The 19,915-nt window shown below is 49.3% G+C and overlaps 1 protein-coding gene across 3 annotated transcripts in view; it reads left to right on the top strand.

Moving 5' to 3' along the window:
* Positions 1–11,415: 11,415 nt before the first annotated feature.
* NF1 (neurofibromin 1) overlaps positions 11,416–19,915 on the top strand; it is a 72,246-nt gene continuing 63,746 nt past the window's right edge. For all 3 annotated transcript variants that reach the window (XM_059486754.1, XM_059486753.1, XM_059486752.1), the window contains exons 1-3: positions 11,416–11,627; positions 17,741–17,884; positions 19,152–19,235. In XM_059486754.1, the coding sequence (XP_059342737.1) occupies positions 11,568–11,627; positions 17,741–17,884; positions 19,152–19,235 (288 nt within the window). In that variant the 5' untranslated portion in view covers positions 11,416–11,567. The remainder of the gene's footprint in view (positions 11,628–17,740; positions 17,885–19,151; positions 19,236–19,915) is intronic.

The following is a 19,915-nucleotide window of genomic DNA, read 5'->3' as shown; positions in this document are numbered from 1 at the left end:
GCACTTATTTGAAACAGCACAATCCTGTTCCTGCTCTGTCCGTCCCCCACTGCCTGCTGAGGGAAGAGCCCTGAGCAGCTCTCTGCAGCTAATCCCTGGACAACTCCTTGGAGCAAGGCAGACTTGAAGCCAGTGAATATTGTGAAATGCTGCTTGGAATTGCTCATGGGTTGTGGATGTTTGAGCCAGGCCAGCCCAGAGCTGAGCTGACTCACGTAAGGATTCTCTGGAGGGTTTGAGCTTCGCTCAGAGCCAGCACATGCTGCTGACTCTGGGGGCTCTTACAGCCAGCAAACTGCAGCTTTGGCTTACTCAGCTTCACTGGGGTGTTACCACCCTGCCTTTCTCACTTCTTTTTCTCCAGTCCACATTTTGTGCATTATGGACACAAAGGCAGAAAGGGATATGTAAAACCCCAGGGGTTTGCAAGCGTGTTAGGAATTGTTTGTTGTCACAGGCTGTCCTGGGGACCTTGGTAGCACCTTCTCTGTTTGGGCAGGGCTGGAAGGGCTTGTCCTTGTGTCTGAAGCCAGAGAGGGAGGGGTGAAAAGCTGTGCTCTGTCTGCAAGCTGCCAACTCATCCGCTCTGCTCAGTAAAATGTATCTGTCCGAAATGCAGTCTAAACTTGAGGAGATAAAGAAACCACACTTTCCTTCCTGGGGACTTGCTGTGTTTATTTTCCTGGCAAGTGGCATATGCAGGGTGATTTTTCAGTTCTTCCTGGGTGAGGTGTGGCTGTGGGATCCAGGCTGTCACACACTGCCGGGGCCTGCAGCGGGTGGCTCAGGCTGATTTATGGGTTTTCCATTATCTTCCTTTAGGGATGCAGCTGCCAAGCCTCCACAGGGCTGCTCAGCTGGGAAGCTCACAAACTTGGTGCTGTCTTTCTCCATCAAGTCTTTGCTCACTGCAGTAAGCTTTCACAAGTGAAGGGGCTTTTGTCCTTTTTGCCTGTCCTGGAAATACCTTCAGGGTTCCAGGCTATGGAGCTTTCCCCAGGCTGCTGGAGCACCAGGATCTGCTGGTTTCACACTCCTGTATTCTGACATGGTGAATTCAGTTCTACACATTTTCTTTGCTTTGTCTTGTCTTTTTCAGGCCCACAAGTGATGTTCCTTCTCCTCACAGCTGTCATTCTATAAAGCACTCCTGGCAAATTAGTAACAGGTCCAGTCACACTTAAATCCAAGGTAGCTCATCTGTGCAATAGTGCTTGCCATTAAAAATTATGCTATTTTTAGTCTACACTGTTAATTATTCACAAGCTCCTGTTTGAGAACCTCTTGGGGATGGAGGAAGTTCAGCCTCAGGCCATGGAGGCAGAAGAGAAGGTGAAAGGAAAACACAGAATGGAAGAAAGAAGGAGATGGCAAAGAAGGTTGAGAAGGAAAAGGGCTCGCAATGAAGAGAATGGTGAGCAGCAGAGGATTGAGACAGGAAAGTGCTGCCAGGAGCTGGACTTCAATGATCCTTGTGGGTTCCTTCCAGTTCAGGACATTCTGGGGTTCTGTGATCCTAGTCCAAGTGACAGCTGCCCCCAAGCTGAAGGGTTAAAAACTCAACATGCAAGTAAAGCAACAGCCCAGCCCTGCAAGGAGCTGTTAGAGTGCATGGGACCTTGCACACGAGGCTTTGCCAGCTCTTGGTCTGTGAATACATTTTCAAAACTCTCAGCAGTTTTGGCCCCGAGTGCCTCCTGCCCCCCTTGTGCAGCAGTGCCCTGAGGTGCTGCTGGGCTGGCACCAAGCTGTTGCTCCATTTCCCCTCCGTGCTGTTTTGTGCCTGCTGACTGTGAGCAGTGTTGGCACCACCGTGGCCCTGGAAAGTTTGCAGTCTAAACAGACAGGGCAAACAGCAGCTGGGAGGAGGAACAGGGGGATGAGGCCACTTTCTCAGGGTCATCATGGAGCAGTCAGGAGCATAACTGTGTGATTTTCCCACAGGCACCAGATAAGGCTGCCTCCCTTCCTGGAATTCTGGGCTGTCATTTCTCCCCTTTTGTCCATTGCTCTGTGATCTCTTTACCATTGCTTCTTGTGAAGAATTTTAGGTGATTCTAAATTGATGTACATCTGGTACTTAAGGGTTAATTTCAAAGGTCTGCTGGAAGAGTGTGCAGTGGAAAAGTTGCACAGATGGAATATCAGACCATGGGAATTTTTTCTCTGTTTTTTTTGGTCTCGTTGGGATTTTACAATTTTTGGAGCACGTCTTTGGATATAATAAATAGAGCAGATGGCTCAGTGTATGTGGGGAATTCAGTGCTTCCAAGATGAGTAGCTGCACTGAAATAACAGAGACAGAAGTTTGGGGTTATTCCTTTTAGATTCAAACCATCCCTTCTCTGTAAGCCAGCCACAGGTGCCTTGTAAGGGAGCTGCTTGCAGAAATATCTGTGCTAAATTTACCCTCTGAGGGTACAAGAGGTCTTATCCCAGATGGCTGAAGTGACACTGAGAGTTTTGAGCTGTCCTAAAGAAGGGCAGGGGCAAAGGAAGGTCTGCAAGTGCTGAGGAGCCGGGTGCTCAGCTCTCCTGGGCCCATCAGGCATTGGCCAGAACAGGCTGGGATTGGGAAGCTGGTGTAAGACCAGAGGAATTCAAAGCAGTCACATAACAAGTTAGAAAAAGGGCTGTGTCCTGGCCAGCTCTGAGTGTACAGATCACAAGGCAGCAGAGAATGTTCTGAATTGTTCCAAACCCAAATGCTTTTGTGTTAATATGAAATATTTACCTTTTTTTAAAATATCTGACCCATGGCAGAACTCTACAGCGGTTGCTGCTAACCTGGGGTGCAAGCAGTAATAAACTGCTAAACATGTTCACGATGGAAGGGAGAGATTATTTTTGGCTGTTGGTTTTTTTGGTTTTTTTTTTAATGCTTTGGCATTGAACTATCAGGATTGTGCAAACAGAGGGAAAATCAATGGCATGGAGGGTGTAAATGTCAATAAGTCATCTATAAAGTCAATTTATAGGAAACCAGGTTGTGTTTAGTAGGAAGAACAAATGGGATAGACTCCCTACATTCTGTAGAGCAGCTCAATAAAATAGCCAGGACAGAAGAAGTCAGCTTGTAGGGAATTGCAGGGCTGTGTGTGACAGCCTCTGCCTGGAAACAGCCGAGGCTGCATTCCTGCTGCGGGCAGTTGGGAAAGAGCAGGTTGCTTATAGATAAAGAGTGTTTGCTCACAGATCAAACAGCTCCAGGTGGGCCTGAGCTGGTGTTGAACTGAGCTTGAAAATATTTGGGTGGCTTGTGTCCAGCCCTGTTGCTACAGGGAACGCAGGCAGAGGGCTACAGAGGAGGTGCAGAATCTGAGAGAAATGGACATTCTTTGAAAGTGGAGGTTGGACAAGCAAATTTCTCCTAGTCCCCATTTGTGGGCTGTGAAAATGCTGTAAATAGGAGTAAGAGGAGAGAACACAGACCCTTCCCTTCTGTAGTACCCTGAGAAGGGTGGCTGTGCTTGCCCCGTATGTGCAGGTAAGGCTGGTGTCACCCTTGGAGGGGACACCCCGTGCACACACACAGGAGGGAGCTGCCAGCAGAGCTGGCCGTGCTGTACCTTTCAGTGATGGCCTCTCAGGTCTGGCTGAGCCCAGCTCTCTGTTCCTCACACTCCTGTGCAGTGCTGCTCTGCTCACAGCTTTCTGGGGCTGCCAGACCGCTCTAGAAGAGACACAGTTAAACTCATACTGCAAATGGATCTGTGACCATGTGCATGTGCCTTAAGAGAGCACAGCCCATTCCACAGGGTAAAGGAATAAGCCACAGCACCACAGATCCCAGTGTCTGGCTGCCCCACACCACAGCACAGGCTTTGTTTCTTTATGTGTGTTCCTGAGCAGCCCTGGGTGCAGAGGCTGTGCCTGTGTAATTCACCTCCTGCATCACCTTTCTCAGCCAGCCAGGGTCACTCCAGCGAGTCTGAGAGCTCTTAAGGGAAGGCCCTGCCCTCTGCATTAACGTAATTGCAGGTTATTTGTGAGATTCCTCCCATGGCTTACTTCCTGAAGGTCTGGCACAGAAATCCGGTTTTGTAATTTGAGCTCTAACGAGTGGCTGGATGTAATTATGGGCTCCATTATCCCAGCAGCCTCTGTAGCATGGAAAGTAAAAGCTCAGTGTTGCCACTAGCACTGAAAATGCAGCAGTTGGCAGCTAATAATTGCCTTGTGCAAGCAGTCTGTGGGCAGTGTGTACACAGGTAGGACCCAGGTTCTCTGGGTCTGTTTGTAAATGTTTCCCAAAAGAAGCTGACGAGATTTCTGGTTATACTCTCATTATAGTTCTCCTGAAGGCACAGATTGCACACAAGATGTGTAACAAGTAAGATTAATAGGTTCCCCACTAAAGCAAAGCAGGATTTGGGGGAGCACAATGAACCTTTCTGCCAGGTGTCATAAATGAGGGATGAGCTGGACCTATGGACACAGGGATCACCTGCAGAACAAGGAGCTCATGGCTGGCTGAACACTGGGAATGCTCTGGGAATGCTCTGGTCACTGGGAAAAGGCTATTGAGAACTAAAGGCATGGACAGAGACCACATTCCTGCCAGGCCTGACGTGTAAGGCAATCTGCTCCCACATGGCTCAATCCAGGCCCTTTTTTGGGCTGCATTTGAAAGCTGTTAGGCCATGACTCTGTCCAAAAAATGGTGAAATTTTCTTTTTTTAATTTGAGATCCATATATGGAAGTAAAAGATGAATTGACCACTTGAATCCTGCCAGTTTAACACAAGAAAATATTTAAAATGCAATTCCATTGCACGATTTAGCTGGAGGAAGCTCGTGTGCTACACAGGTGTAACCTTCTCCTTTCCTTCCTTACTGAGCCTGGGAGTGTTGCCCTCTTGCCTTTCTTTCTGTTGGAGCTGGCTTTTCCTGTCATACTGCATACTCTGAGAGAGCTTGGCATTTTTCCCTGTCCTCTGCAGCTCTGGAATGCTTTCTTGCTGTTTCTTAATGCCCGTTATGACTGCAAGTAAGGCAGAGGTGGTGCCTTTGTTTCACTGCTGCTTTTGAGTCACATGCTGATATTTGGGGAATCTGTGGACCTGCAGCACTGCAAAATCCACCCACAATGAGCAGTGAGTCCAAAAATGCAAAGCAGGTTAATGAGCCCTTACAGGGTCAGGGTCAGGGGCAAGGACAGTTATTAAATGGCCAGCAGTGTGAGTCTTCAACATTGTCATTGCCCATGTGGCCAGAGAATTAAAAAAATAAATACAAGGACTGGATCTGTGTGTGGATACCAGCTGGGAGCTCACCAGGACAGTGCAAATGTAACCCTGGTGTTCACAAGAGCAGCATGGCCCTGGGGTAAGCTTTATCCCCCGTTTCCAGCTCCATTTATCAGCAGCTCAAGGACACCATGACCAAGGCCTCTGTGCTGCTCAGCATTATTTAGAAGCCCAGCAAAGCAGGACATGTTTTATCCAAAGGATATTGCCATGTACCATCCATCCAAACCACTGGATATCTCCTGCAAGTAAGCTTTTTTAAGGTTTTATTTTAGAAAAGCTTGTGTGGGCTTAAGCAGCAGTTGCAATTAAACAGGGCAGCATCAGCTAATGGCATGAGTCATGGGGAGGAAACTGAGCAGCAGTTGGGGAAAACTCTTCAGTAACAAAGAGTCTTTATATTCATAAATTCATACAGGCTGACACAAGGCTTACACAGAGGTTGTTTAAGAAGTAGAAAATTCAATTCTGGTCTTGACATTTTCCCAATTCTTAAAGACTTACCTTTCCATCAGACAATTCCTTTCCCTCATCAGTCCCTCCCCTAAGCTCAGTACTTCAGGAGACAGAGCAGGAGGGAAGGCAATCTCTGATGGCCAGGCTGCTCTGATGGCTCTTCTCCCCAGTGCACTGCACCTGTGTTTAAGGTAAGTTAAAATAAAGTCCAGGTGTCCCATGTGTGAACCTGCAGGTCTTTGCTAAGCACTGACTCCAGCTGTGCCAGTAAATCCCATTTCTGCCCCAGCCCCTTGGTCAGGGTGAACTGGCAGGAGCAGTGCTGTGGTGCCACCAACAAAGGCCATGCCCGATGGGTGTGCTGGTGGTACTGAACCCAAATCCTGGCTCCCAGACTGCGTGATCATGGTCTAAAATCAGCTGATCTGACTGAGAAATCATGCCTCTGAACTGAATGGGACTTGCACAGTTTTTTTACACCGTGCCAGGGGGACAAGCGTCAGGCCCAGTCCCATATTGTACAAACTGAGACTGGTTTTAATTCCAGGGGTCCCCAGGCGATGTGCGTTCCCTGGGGCTCCTTGGGTGGGTCTGCTTGGTGCTGAGCAGCCTTTGGGAGCTGATCTCCAGGCACTGGAAGGCTTTCTGGAGACACGTTTAATGTGATTTTAGGAGAGTTCTGCGTTGCTTGCAGTGGTACCACTGTAGGATGCAGAGGAGATAGAGACTAAGAACAAGCTGAAAGCTCCTCTTGCTGACCCTGTGGTGTGATAAACAAGAAAGGAAACAAAATGTCAGGCAGAGGAAGTGATAACCTCGAATTATCCTTTGGGGCAATGTTCTAATCTAGGCTGAACTGATTAGTCATCCAGAACAATTAAAATACTGCTTTACAATATTTAAGTGACTTAACCTCTGCAATGACTGTTGTATGTGGGGATGGCATTACTCACTAAGGAAGGGAAAAGTAGATACACAAAATGATCTCATTCTGCTGAAGTCTTTAGAACATGAACACGTACACTGGGAGTGATTGTGATCAAACAAACTTCAACTGGGACTCGACAAAGAGCTTGTTTCTAGCTCCCAGGCAAATGGGCAGACACTAACGGGGCTGTGTCCCTTTGCCGTGCAGGCATCAGCCTCCATTTCAGAAAATATACTGTTCCATTAAGTGCAATTAGAATATCTGAGCTCTTAGGGGCCCTGATAATAGACTGTTCCTTTTATCAGATCAAGTACCAGGGATTAAACTCCTGGTGTTTTGCATCCAAATGAGATTTCTACTGGAACAGAAATATTTGCTTTTAGAATTGATTGTGTGAAACATCGTGCTACAATTTGAATGATCCCTTGATGACTGGACTTTCTGGGATAGAAGTTCCGATGTGAGTGTTTTTTACAGAATCCCTAATAGTCAGATCATTTGCTGACACTGCTCTTGTTCAACAGATCCTGTCGCCGTCAGGGAGGAACTGGGAAGCAGAGAACACAAAGGAAAACCCGTAGTTTGCTCTAATGAAAAGGTTTCTTCGCGTTTTGCTGTATATCCACGGGTGCGGGGTGAGTCCGTGACGCAGCTCACGGCGGAACAGGAGCTCACAGTCGGCAGGCAGCCCGGACCCGAGGTATTTCAGCGGCCTCTAATGCCCTCTGATGGACGAACGGCGGGGAGCTCCCTCCGGGCCGTCCCGGCTGTCCCGGGGCGGCAGCTCTGCTCGGGACCTGCCCGGGTTCTGCTCGGGACCTGCCCGGGTTCTGCTCGGGACCTGCCCGGGTTCTGCTCGGAACCTGCCCCGGGCTCTGCTCGGGACCTGCCCGGGTTCTGCTCGGAACCTGCCCCGGTTCTGCTCGGGACCTGCCCCGGGCTCTGCTCGGGACCTGCCCCGGGTTCTGCTCGGAACCTGCCCGGGTTCTGCTCGGAACCTGCCCCGGGCTCTGCTCGGGACCTGCCCGGGTTCTGCTCGGAACCTGCCCCGGGCTCTGCTCGGGACCTGCCCCGGTTCTGCTCGGAACCTGCCCGGGTTCTGCTCGGAACCTGCCCCGGGCTCTGCTCGGGACCTGCCCGGGTTCTGCTCGGAACCTGCCCCGGGCTCTGCTCGGGACCTGCCCGCTCCGCCTTAAATTTGCGGGGTTCGAGGGCTTTGGAGCTAGGAAGATTAAATCACCTCTGACTAAAACCTGGCAGATCCTTTCCATCCTCCCTTCCTTCCTCCTTTACTCAGGTTGGTTTGTTTGGCTTCTCTCAAGAACAGGAAATATTTTTGGATGGCAGATTTGGCCCGGTTCCCCCCCAGTGATACCCCGTCCATCAGGAATGGTATCAAACCTGTGCCTTACAGAGGGATGCTTCCAGAGCAGAGCTTTCTGGACCAAAGCAGATAAATAGAAATTGAAAAGTATCACTCTGCATGTTTGAGCCACTGCTGCAGTGTTTGGAAAATGCCAGTAAAAATGAGAAACTGGGATGGGAAGGAATGGAGAGAAAAAAATCAAAGGATGAAACAGCCTTCAGGAAGTCAGAAGGAAAAAAGGTTAATAAATAATTTGAGTAAAAACACAAAATAAGGAAAGCAGAAGATGTGAGAAAGGAAAAATTCTATATTCTCTGGCAAGAAGCCAAGTGTCACCTCCAAGAGCCAGTTCAGGTATATGCCAGAGAGGCTCAGATCTCCTGGGTACAGTGTGGGTGATGTTCATGAAATTAACTGAATCTGAAAGGGTAAATGCAGCAGAAAGGAAGGAAATGCTGCAGAGCTTCTGCCTTTGAAGGGGACTTTATTGGAGGTGGGGCTGTTAACTGATGGTATCTGTGACACAGGATCAGCACCTTCACTCCCAGCAAGGACAAAGGGTGAGCTGAGAGCTCCCTGAGGTTTTCCTGCAGGCCTGGCCAGGTCATTTCCCATGCATGCCTCGATCTTCTCCTCTGCCTCCTCACCCTCTAGCTCAGGCAAAAAGCAGAAGTGCCAGAATACCTCCAAGGAAGTGATTCAAGGGGCGTTTTTGGCTGGATTGAAAGCATCCGTGGCTGGAAATTTCACAAGGGGGACTCTTCCCACGTGGATAAATTTCCAACTCACACTTTATGGCTTGGCTGCGCAGGCTCTAAACCTCTGCTGAGGGGGAATGGAGACATGGCAGGGACTTCCCTGTGCCAAGAGACTCCTACCACTAGTGCCACTCTGACAGCCACTCTGGGAGAGTCTCAGTGAGGAAAAGCCATTGGCATTCACAGCAGAACCTGACAACACTCTGTGGATGCCTTAGGCTGCAATTCCTTATTTTAGTTCACATGGAAGCTTAAGGAAGTGCATAAAAAAGCTCTTGCTAAAGTGTCCTTAAAAATCCACAAGCGGGAGTTTGTGAAGAGCTGCAGAAGAAATGGTGCCATCCCTCAGAGTTCTCAGGAGCTGGGGAACTTGGAAAGGCTCATTCTCCAACAATTCCCAGCTGGCAGTCACAGACTGTCCTGTCTCTGCCTGGGGAGGGCACAATCAGGGGGGCTCTGGCACAAAAATCAATAGAACAGCTGTTGTGGGGCTTTGGGGACAGCAGAATGGGTCTCCAGTACTGGCTGGAATTTTTCATGGAGTTTGGGGGAACACTATGAGAATTTCCAACATTGCCGTTCTCCCCCTGTGTCTAAAATCTGGGAATACTGCAGCAAATCTTGTTTGCTTTTAGATTTACAATGGGAAAAGCACTGCCAGAAGCAGGAAGAAACAGTGTTTGTTTTGTTTGGTACGTTTTGAAGGGAAGAAATAGCCTGTCCTTTTCTACCTCAGTCAGGAGTTCCCAGGATGCTTCTCTCTTATCTAATCATATCACCCTGATTTCTTTCTGGCATTTAGGGACATGTTTTTCATAACCATATCAGTCAGCTGAAGCCCTTTCCTGCCCCTACACGAATTATTATTGTTTAGATTTTGGCAGAACGCAGAGATCCCTGTGAAGATTTGGCTGGATTGCCTTCAGTGGAGATAATTCCAGCCTGGCTGCTGTGGGACACTGAGGGCTCAAATCAGAAGCAGCTGGAAAAGGAGACGTGCCCAGGGGCCCAGTGGGGTCGGCTCTGCCCCAGCAGGGAGACCCAGCCCTCAGTTTAATGTGAATTAATAAACCTTGCTGGGGAAGGGCTCTGCTCCACTGAACCCTTGGGGTTTTGTGTTCATCTCTGCACCTTCGGTGTCGGTGTTTTGTGTTCTCTGCCTTTGCACTACTCCCTGGGACAAAGCCTTATTCTTCAACCAATTAATTGGGTTTTTTCCTTAAATTAAATATTTGCAATTGATTTTTGTCTTTTTATAAAACATCTGCTCTTCAAAAATTTGCTGTCACCCAGATTCCTGGATTTGATGCTGGAATGCAATGGAACTGCTTGTCCTGTAAATCCAAATTACAGGATTTTTATTGCTCATTATTTACAGGGAAAGTTAACTCAGGATAAATTTGATATTGCTGTTGCTGGTAATAATTCCTGTGTGCTGTGATAACAGCAAGAGTCTCTGAGTCACATCAAGGCCCTGACTGAGTGGGGGGGACAGAAATTTCGTTTGATTCTCCAGTTCTTCTGCCAATTTTAAATCCACTGTTCCAGAGCCCTCACCTCAAGCTGCGTCTTTATTCATATCATCAGAATTTCAACGTGACTCTGGTATGAAAGAACATTATTTTGTGCTTCTGTCTACACAGAAGGAAAACAAATTAACATTCCCAAGAAGGAAAGTGGAAGTGGATGTTTATTTGTGTGCATCCTCCTTTTCTGAGTCACCGAGTAAAGAGCTGGCAGGGGCTGGTGGGACCAGGCTCGGATCTGCAGTTAGTGCCAGAGTGAAGACTCGGAACGTGACAGAATAAGTGAATTTATGGAAATACCCGGGTTTATGTTGGAAGGTAAGATACAGCTGTGCATCCCAGAGCCAGCGAACCTGCGGGGGATGTGTCACGCACAGCGCTCGGAGATGGCCCCGCAGGGGGAACACGGCCCCAGCCGAGGTGCGGTCTGAGGGGAGCGGCCTCGCTCCGGCAGGGGCGCGCACCGGAGCGCCGCGGGGAGGGGCACGCTGTGTCTCCAGGGCGGTGTGTCGGTCCCGCAGGGCGGCGTGTGTCCCTCCCGCAGGGTGGCGTGTGTCCCTCCCGCAGGGCGGTGTGTCCGTTGTGCCCGTTCCCCCGGGCGGTGTGTCCGTCCCGCAGGGCGGTGTGTCCGTCCCGCAGGGCGGTGTGTCCGTCCCGCAGGGCGGTGTGTCCGTAGTGCCCGTCCCGCAGGGCGGTGTGCCCGTCCCGCAGGGCGGTGTGTCCGTTGTGCCCGTTCCCCAGGGCGGTGTGTCCGTCCCGCAGGGCGGTGTGTCCGTTGTGCCCGTTCCCCAGGGCGGTGTGTCTGTCCCGCAGGGCGGTGTGTCCGTCCCGCAGGGCGGTGTGTCCGTTGTGCCCGTTCTCCAGGGCGGTGTGTCCGTAGTGCCCGTCCCGCAGGGCGGTGTGTCCGTTGTGCCCGTTCCCCAGGGCGGTGTGTCCCTACCGCTCCCCAGGCCGCCGCCATGCCTCCTCCGGCCCCGCCCACGGCGGCCCCGCCCCGCCAGGCCCCGCCCCAACCGACCCCGCCCTCGTCGGCCCCCGCCCTGCTCCCGCCCAGCCCCTCCCCTGCGCAGGCGCCGCGCAGGAGCTGGCGAGCGCGGGCGGGGGCGCCGCGCAGGCGCAGTGCGGGGCTCGGTGTGCCCCTGGCGCGGCGGGCGCGGCGGCGGGGGCGGCGCGCGCTCCCGCTTCCGGTGAGGTGTCATGGCGGGCCCCGCGCGCTGAGGGCCCGCGACACCGGCACCGCCCGCGCGCACCCGCCACTCCCCGGGCGGGCGGCGGCGGCGGGACATGGCGGCGCACAAGCCCGTGGAGTGGGTGCAGGCCGTGGTGAACCGCTTCGACGAGCAGGTAGCGGGGGCGGCGGCGCGTCCCCCTCCCCGGGCCGCGGGGAGGGCCGGGGGCGCGCGGCGGGGGAGCGGCCCCGCTCCCCGGGATGGGGCGGCCGTGGCAGCGCCGCTCCTGCCGCCCCCCGCCCGTGCCGGGGCCGAGGCCCGGGGCCCCGGCGCCCTTTGTGCCGGGCGGGCCCGAGGCGGGGCCGCGCTGCCCTCGCAGCCCCTCGCAGCCCGGCGCTCCCGCCGCTCGGGGTCCCGCCGCCGTCGGGCCAGCCGCTCCAGGTGCGGCGCATCCGTCCTTGTGCCGGCAGCGGCCCTGAGGAGGGGCCTGGCTCCCCTCGCCGCTGCTCCCCCGCCTCTCCCGGAGTGTCCCTGCTCTCCGTGGACAGTGCTGTGAAATTCGCGTCCTTGCTTTGCATCATCTGCCTCTCCCGAGGGGAGCCGGCCTCAGAGCGGGGTTAGGAGCGCTGGAGGCGCTGCCCGTGCCCCCGGTGCCGTAGGATGTCGGTGTGCAGCCCCAGCCCCTGAGGCGTCACGAGGGGGTTCCGGCCCCTGGTTTCCATTGCAGGGATGGATATTTACATCTCCTTGCAAAGTCAGCGCTAGTAGTTCCGAGAAGGATTTTCTGAATGGAAGGAAGAGGGATTTGTTGGCCTTAGGCTTTACATTTCTCTGATCCACCAGCAGGAACTGCTTACCGGGATTAGGTGGGTGACTCCCCGTGGGGCTAAGCTCGGAGCTTACACTCCTTCCCTGCTCCCAAGGTGCTTTCCTGACTCCGGTAGCTCCCCTGAGGCTCAGTGATCAGTTCCTGTGGTGTTTGTCTCATTTTGCCACACTGCGAGTGCAGCCCTTGTGTCACAGGAGTCCCAGCTCTGTGAGACCCTGCTTGCTGTAAATCCATCAAAAACGTGGAGCTGTTCCTCCAGGCTGAGCCTTGTTCTGTGCTGCATCTGTCCAGTGCTGCGGGGCTTCAGCACCCTGCAGAAAGATGTGGCCTGGTGCAAGAAAAACAAGCTGTTTCTTTTCACATTTATATGAAGTTTATTTTGAAGAGGAAAATATCAAACTTTATCTTTTGACATTACAATGAGGCAAATTTTTGCAATATATTATAGACACATTTGCATAGTTACCTTATTCTCCTCCTTGAGTCATAGATAATTTTTTCCATAAGCTTAGAAAACATAGGATTCATTATGTTCTTAATAATGCAAGAAAATATTTCCTGATGTACTGGTGTTTAAAGGAGCTGGGCTTTCTCCTCTTCTTTGTTGTGTTTATTGTGGAATTGGGCTTGCCAGCATCTATTAGGAGTTACAAACTTAGAACAGAATTATTTTTCTGTACTTTTTGTGGCATGGTTATGGATAATGTAGGGGAGGAGTCCTCTCTGGGTAGTAAGAAAGCTGAGATGCTGAAATAGTGGAGTTACAGTGATAATATGCATCAAGTGCATCGTTGTCAGTCACAGTTGTGCTGTCTTATCAAAATACACTGAATATATGCAGATTATTTCAGTGGTTCATGCAGCTGTGAGGGTTTGCATCCTGTGTGCGCCTGAATGCAGGACCTGTGGGTTCAGCACCAGGAGCAGCTTGGCATGCCAGAGTGGGTTTGAGTGAGGAGGGGGAGAGGGGCAGCTCAGCTCCGTTGTGTTTTGGTTTTCCTGCCCAGGAGAAGACAAACTTTTCCAGGGTTTCTTCCTTCCTTTGCGAAGAAGGAAAGTGTAACCATCTTTCCTCCCGATTTACAGATGTAGACAGGCTTTTCATTCATTTGCTGAGTGCTTGAATTCATTTTAGGAAAGATGAAGCAGCAAGCTGAGAGGATGCTAATCGGTATTGAAAACAAGGGAAATCAGGGCAAACCAGTCTGCTCTGGTCTCCCCTTGTTTATTGTTAAAAATGCTGCTTTAACCGAAATGTGCTTTTGTGTGTACAATTCTGTGGGCCTGCAGTGACTGGCAGGCAGAGTTTTGTGAATTAACCAGTGCCTGGCTCACAGAATAAATCCTGGAGCTCCTGCCAGTCCTGCCCTGTGCTCCACTGAGCCCTCACCTGCAGCAGGTGAGACCTGTGGGACCAGACCACGCTGACAGAGAGCGTGGGGACACCTCTCAGCAGGGCCTGCCCTTAGTACTAGTACTAGTTTCTAGTACTAGTTACTGCATTTTTCAAAACTTGGGGTGAACAGGATAAAATTAGACTGCGGGAGCACAAAGAGCCTGGAAATTCATGGAATTCCCTGTGATTTCAGACATAGTCAGAGCTTTGGAAAATAAAATTCTCTCTGTTTTTCCTATGGAAATACTCACTTCCAGTTTTATGTTTTGTGTTTTCCTAGTGCTTGAAGTGTGTTACAATGTGAAATCACAGGAGGGCTGGCACTGCACTGAGTAGTTGTGAGCACAGTTGGAGGAGTCTGACTGCCCAAACCATTTATATCTAGATTGGTTTAAAACTATCAGATGTAATAAAAACTATAAATCCTTTATAAACTTGTGGCCATGTAAGTGGTTATTGTGGTGGGATGCCCATCCCTGGAAGTGTTCAAGGAATGACTGGATGTGGCACTCAGTGCTCTGGGCTGTGACAAGGTGGGGATCAATCACAAGGTTGGACTCAGCCATCTCAGAGGTCTCTTCCACCATTAATCATCTGTGGTTCTGTGATTCTGATATGCTTTAAAGAAAGAAGACTTCTGTTATGTGGGTTTTGGTTTAGGCTTCCCATTTGCAGTTCATGAGGTGTGATGGCTGTCAGTTAAGTGCATAAAAACTGGAAGTCAGTAGTAATGTTCCATTTTCCCTTTAATTAAAAGGTATTGAATTAAAGCAAATATTCCCTCCTCCTGTTGATTTTTCTCCACAGTGTTTGAAATCTGTGCAGAATCAGAGACCTGAAAAGGCAGTGGTTGCAGGTACCAGCTGTGGTTTTCCTCCTGCCTTGTTAGGCCATCCCTGGTAGTAATGGGGTGTAGTGTGAGATGTTTGCTGTGCTGTGCTGTGCTGGCTGTGCCCCCAGGGCTGCCCTGTGCCGGGAGGTGAGGCTGGGCCGGGCTCAGCTGCTGTGTGTGGGGCAGAATGCCCCAAGGGCTGGGGCTGAGCCAGGCTGGAGCCCTGCCTGCGGCACAAGGCGTGCTGTTCCATCTTCCTAGAGCACTGCCTGCCGTGGCTCTGCTGTGCTGGCTCTCAGGGTGTGTGCAGGGCATCTGCACTGAGGTGCTGCTCTGCCCAGGCACAGCAGGGAGATGCCCAGTGCCACAGGTGTGCCCTGGCTGCATGGGGAGCTGCTCAAAGTGTCCAGGTGAGCCATGGCCCTTCCTCACCTGGCACAGTGTTTGTGTTGGCAGGATGGGGAAATACAGGATTGGTCACAGCACCGACTTCCAGTTCACTTTCTGACAATGCTTTATCTTTAGAGCATCATATATAAAATCTTCTGAAAGTTTTGGAACTTGGGAAGGCTGGGCTGTGAGGTTCTTTTCAGGGATAGTGCCTCATTAGCAGGTGTGTGTTGATGAAGGGGGGAAGGTGCCTGTTGATTTAGAGAGATTTGTGTCTGGTTCTGACAGTGCTGGTGCTGAGGAGGGGTGCTGCTGTGGGGATTTTCTGTCACCAGTACGTGTGTGTATTATGTTCTGCTGAAAAGTTCCAAGAGATTGTTTGGAAGGGTGAACTGAGGCGGATTTTGGGTCTGTTAAGGATAGCAGTAGGGATTTTTTCCTAGATATTGTGTGTTTCTCCAGACTATGAAGTACCAACTAACTAGAGTTGATTTAACTTTGTGTTCATTAATTACAAGTGATAAAGCAAAACCCATGGCTCAGTGTAGTTTTTCTCAACAGCCTGAGTGCCCAACTTAGAGACACTCAGGCCTGTCAGCAATCATGGTTCCAAACCAATGTCCATCTTCATATAACAAAAGATTGGACCTTCTTGCATCAGACTAGAGAATCAAAAGTCAATGAAAGTTAAATTTCAGCTTTCTCCCACCCCCAATGTTTAGATTAATGGATATTTGTAGAGAAATAAAATAGATTCTCTCTAGTTGCTCACCACTGTCTCTGCATTCTGTGAGGGGAAATAAAATGTTCCAGCATGTCAGAGTGCACAAAGAAAAGAGCCAAGTAATAAAAACCCCCCAAATAACAGTGCTAATATTTCCTTTTTGTATAGTTTCCTTTTTTAAATGATAGTATAAAAAGCAGTTTTACTTCTAGGTGACCTTGTTGTAGTGGCTGTTGTGGCAGGAAGCTCCAGAAGCGTGTAATGTGATGTTTCTCTGGCATGGGAGCACACAGAACTAGATCTATGACACAGTTTCTTTGAGAAGCTCTTCTCAAGTGTTTTAGCACTCAGGGGTATTGAGCTTTGCTGCTGCTGTCAGCACAGAGACTTCAAAATTCAAATAAAAAGTACTAGCAATAGTGAAATTTTAAATTAAATGTATCTATCATCCTCCAATGACTTCCAGAAATGTATTGTAGAAATAACATCGGACAGTGAAAACAAAGCTTGAGTCATAAATGCTGTTTATTCTGCTTTTCCAGGGGTAAGGGAGCACACTGGAGCGCCTCACGCTGCTGTGAAGCCCTGCAGCCCAAGCTGCCAGGAGTCACAGATTCATTGACAGTCAGCCATTCTCTTAGGAAAGACCCAGCCATGTCCATAGGGATCCTAGTCCATGGTACAGAAGAATTGACCTTGAACCCACACCAAAGCTCAGCACATGCAGAGAGGGAGTCACCCATGGCATCAGAGCAGGACGGTGTGTCAGTGCCCGTTTCCCTCGCAGGGGACAGGCTGGCTCAGGCACACTGCATTCACAGCTGCTGGACAAAGGTGCTCCAGGCTGGGACTCTTCAGTGCCATTCATCTTGCACTTTCATTCTGGGCATTTGGACCTTCCCCAGCAGAAGGTGGGGCCGGGTGGCTGCAGGGGGGCAGTGGGGAGGGTGCCCTCCCAGAGCCCCCAGCCTGGCAGGGGCCTCCTAAGGCACTTTGCTGCTGTAAAGCTGGTTGTAATTCCTTGGAATCCTTCTTTTACCCTCTCTTAAATTCTCTCTCTCTCCGATAATCTTTTCTAATGCACAAATATTACACATGGCCTTTCCATTGAGCTATTGCTCTCTTTCAGAATACACCTTTGTTCACAATTCTGGTCAAAATTGGTTAAAACTTTTAGTGGCAATTCAAGCTCCTATGGATAGGGAATTCCAAAGTCGCACTTTCAAATACAAATGGCATAAATGTTCCTGTATTAGTTTGCTTTAAAAAATATAAATCCTGAGTAAAGGGATTGTTTCAGAAGAGTGGCGGCTGGGAGCAGGCAGGGGGAGTGGGTGTGTGCCTGGGAAGTGACTTGTTTGTGACCCCTGAAGAATTTGGGTGCAGAGGAAACAAAGTACCCAGTGTTCACACAGCAGCAGGAACATCTCAGGCCGTGCAGTGGCTCTGAATCTTCTCTTTCTGGGCAGAGATGGATTTCAGGTCTAGTTCTTACCACTGGCTGATGGGCAGGGACAGGTAACGTGTGGCTCACGGGTGCTCCAAGCGTGTTTGAGGCTGAGATTCAGCACTGGGGGTGTTTGTGGGGGACCCCAAAGGTACCATGTCCATGGGGGCTGCAGGGCCAGCACTGGCTCCTACTTGGCCAGTCCTGCCCTGTGACAGAGCAGGGGACACACATGGAGCAGCTGCTGCCTTCCAGCTCACCTGCTCTGGAACCTTCTGGGGTTTCCCTCCCCTCAGGTCCCAAGATGCATTTTCTTCTTGGAAGCTTTTTGGTCTTTATTCAGCCCATTTTTAAAATAAAGGCTCTTTTCTTATAATTCTGTCTTATATTTTTTCTGCTCCTTTTGATTGCTTTGACATCTAGGTTGTAGAAAATTTATCACAAAATAGAGGTTTAGTTTCAGTTCAGAAAAAGGAACAGGTGAGCTTAAGTGTTTTGTTTTATAGATAACTAATGGAAAGATGAATGTAGAGAAGATGAAATAATGTGTTTGCTGTTATCTCTTGTTGAATGTTTTTCAAGGTGGTTTCTGGTGTGTCTCAAGTTTTTAACCCATCTTTAAAGCTGTCAATTTCAGTGTGAAAAAGCTTATAACAGTTCTCTCTTGTAGCTTCCAATAAAGGCTTGCCAGCAGAATACCCACACCAAAGTCAGCACGGAGCACAACAAGGAATGTCTCATCAACATTTCCAAGTACAAGTTTTCCCTGGTCATCAGTGGTCTCACCAATATATTAAAAAATGTTAATAACATGGTAAGTTTTCTAACTTGAGCTATTTGAATTTTCCAGGCTGCTTAGGTGTTTCACTGCGTGTCTGTGTATATATAAAATAGATGTGTTTTTTAACAACCAGAAGAGTTTCAGTCAGAACCTTTGCCATGAGAAAAGTTTAGTTCATTGAGTTCTGAATCAATGTAATTTGGGATCATTTGGAATCTCCCCAGACAGGTAACAGAACTGGCCAGGCTCTGGCAGTGCTTTCTTTATGATTTTAGAGACATTATTTAGAGTGAGCCCTTGGCTGTCAGTTGTACAGGGATGTGCATCTGCTGGAACTGCAGAGGACTGATAAAATGAGAAAATAGGTTGCCCTGCTGCTAGGGATTTTAGGCTGCTTAAAGCTAGCTGTAATCCCTTTGGAGAGAGAATTTATTTTAATTAAACTCTACAGGCATGAGGGAGCATGTTGATGTGCAAGGTGATTGGCTAATAAATGAGAAAACAGTACAGTTTAAAGACGTTTCTCTATGTGATACACAGATTTTGAGAGGAAAGACCTAGCTGAAAGTGTCAATTAAAAGGTTTGCCCTGAGGAGCAAGTCTGAATGTTTGTCACATGTGGTGGTGTGAGCTTCTGTGGCAATCAGCAATAACTGGGGAGGGTTTCTGTGGCTGGAACAGACCAGGCCAAGAGACACTCAGTCATAGCACTCAGAAAGAGTGTCAGCTGAAACCTGGGCTGAGGTGAGCCACCCCTGCCCTGGGGTAAGGTAAACTTCTCTGGGTGGCTCTGACAGGTGCTCTGTCTGTGGTTTTGGTTGAGTCTTTCCTGCTGTATTTTGCTCTTTCAATGTTGCTGGAGGCAGTGCCTGTTCTCGGCACAGGGCTGGGTGGAGGCTGGAGCACCCCAGGAACCCTGCCTGTGTCTGCAGTGGGGCATCCTGTACAGAGCTGCAAAGGAGTCAGCACTGATTGATACCAAAATAGGTTCTGAAAGGTGAACCCACACTTCTGAGCAGCCAGTGGGCCTAGGGGAGGGGAGGGGCTGCAGGGCACCTCCACTCTTACTTTGCTGGGGCTGTTGGTTCCTTATTGCTTTTGGCATTGCAGACTGGACAAAGATATTTCTTTAGTGATAAGGTTTTACTTCCTATTTTAATTTGACTTTTGCTGGCTTTATGTCTAAACTCCAAACCAGAGCAGTAATGGAGCCATGATTTACTGTGCCACTTTGCTGCTTCCCTTTCATTACATCACAAGTCAAAGATCTGTGTCTCAGATGAATCCATTCTTCTTCTAGAGAATATTTGGAGAAACTGCTGAAAAGAATTTATATCTATCTCAGCTGATTATCTTGGATACACTGGAAAAATGTCTGGCAGGGGTGAGTAGGCTTGCTTAAGTAATTCTAACTTGGAATCCAGTGGGTTGGAGAATACAGGTCAAATGCTTGTGTATCTGTTATTACTGGTACTAAAAACTCATCAGATTTAGAGCAAAATAGGATTAATGCAATTTAAAAACACTAAAACTTCCTATAAATGCAAGTAGTTGATGTAACTGATGCATTAATGATTTGGAGGGTGCTTTACATTGCCTAAAATTAGTGGTCCTTTTTCCTGTTAAAAGTAACAGAGGATTCAGTACAAGCTTTTCATTTTGTGCTACTTAGTTCTCTGTATACAGGGCTGAGTTTTTTTAAAATGTCTTAAAACTTTCATTTGTTGAAGTAATTTTCCATGTGCTTTTATACAGAGCAGAAACTTTGCTGCCACTACTCTAGAGATGATTTCTGCAGGTGTTTCCTAGATTACATTAGTTAACCATGTCCAAATCTCCACTGGGAGTGCAGGCCTGAGCTTTCCAGTCAGAGCTGCTGCGAGGCAGTTTGCTGGTCCCTTTGGGAGGAGAGTGCTGCTGCTTGTACAGCTTACTGTGCCGAGCTGCAATTGCAAAGCCAAACTTCACTGAGAGTGAGATTTGCAGTGGTTTATTCTTTTAACAAGAACAGATTTTATTTTTAAGCTGTATTCGATTTCCAGCTTTTACAGCTGAGGAAAGCAC

The sequence above is a fragment of the Ammospiza nelsoni genome, chromosome 21 (genome assembly GCF_027579445.1).
Source record: "Ammospiza nelsoni isolate bAmmNel1 chromosome 21, bAmmNel1.pri, whole genome shotgun sequence".
Lineage (NCBI taxonomy): Eukaryota > Metazoa > Chordata > Aves > Passeriformes > Passerellidae > Ammospiza > Ammospiza nelsoni.
This window is presented reverse-complemented; position numbering and strand designations above follow the sequence as displayed.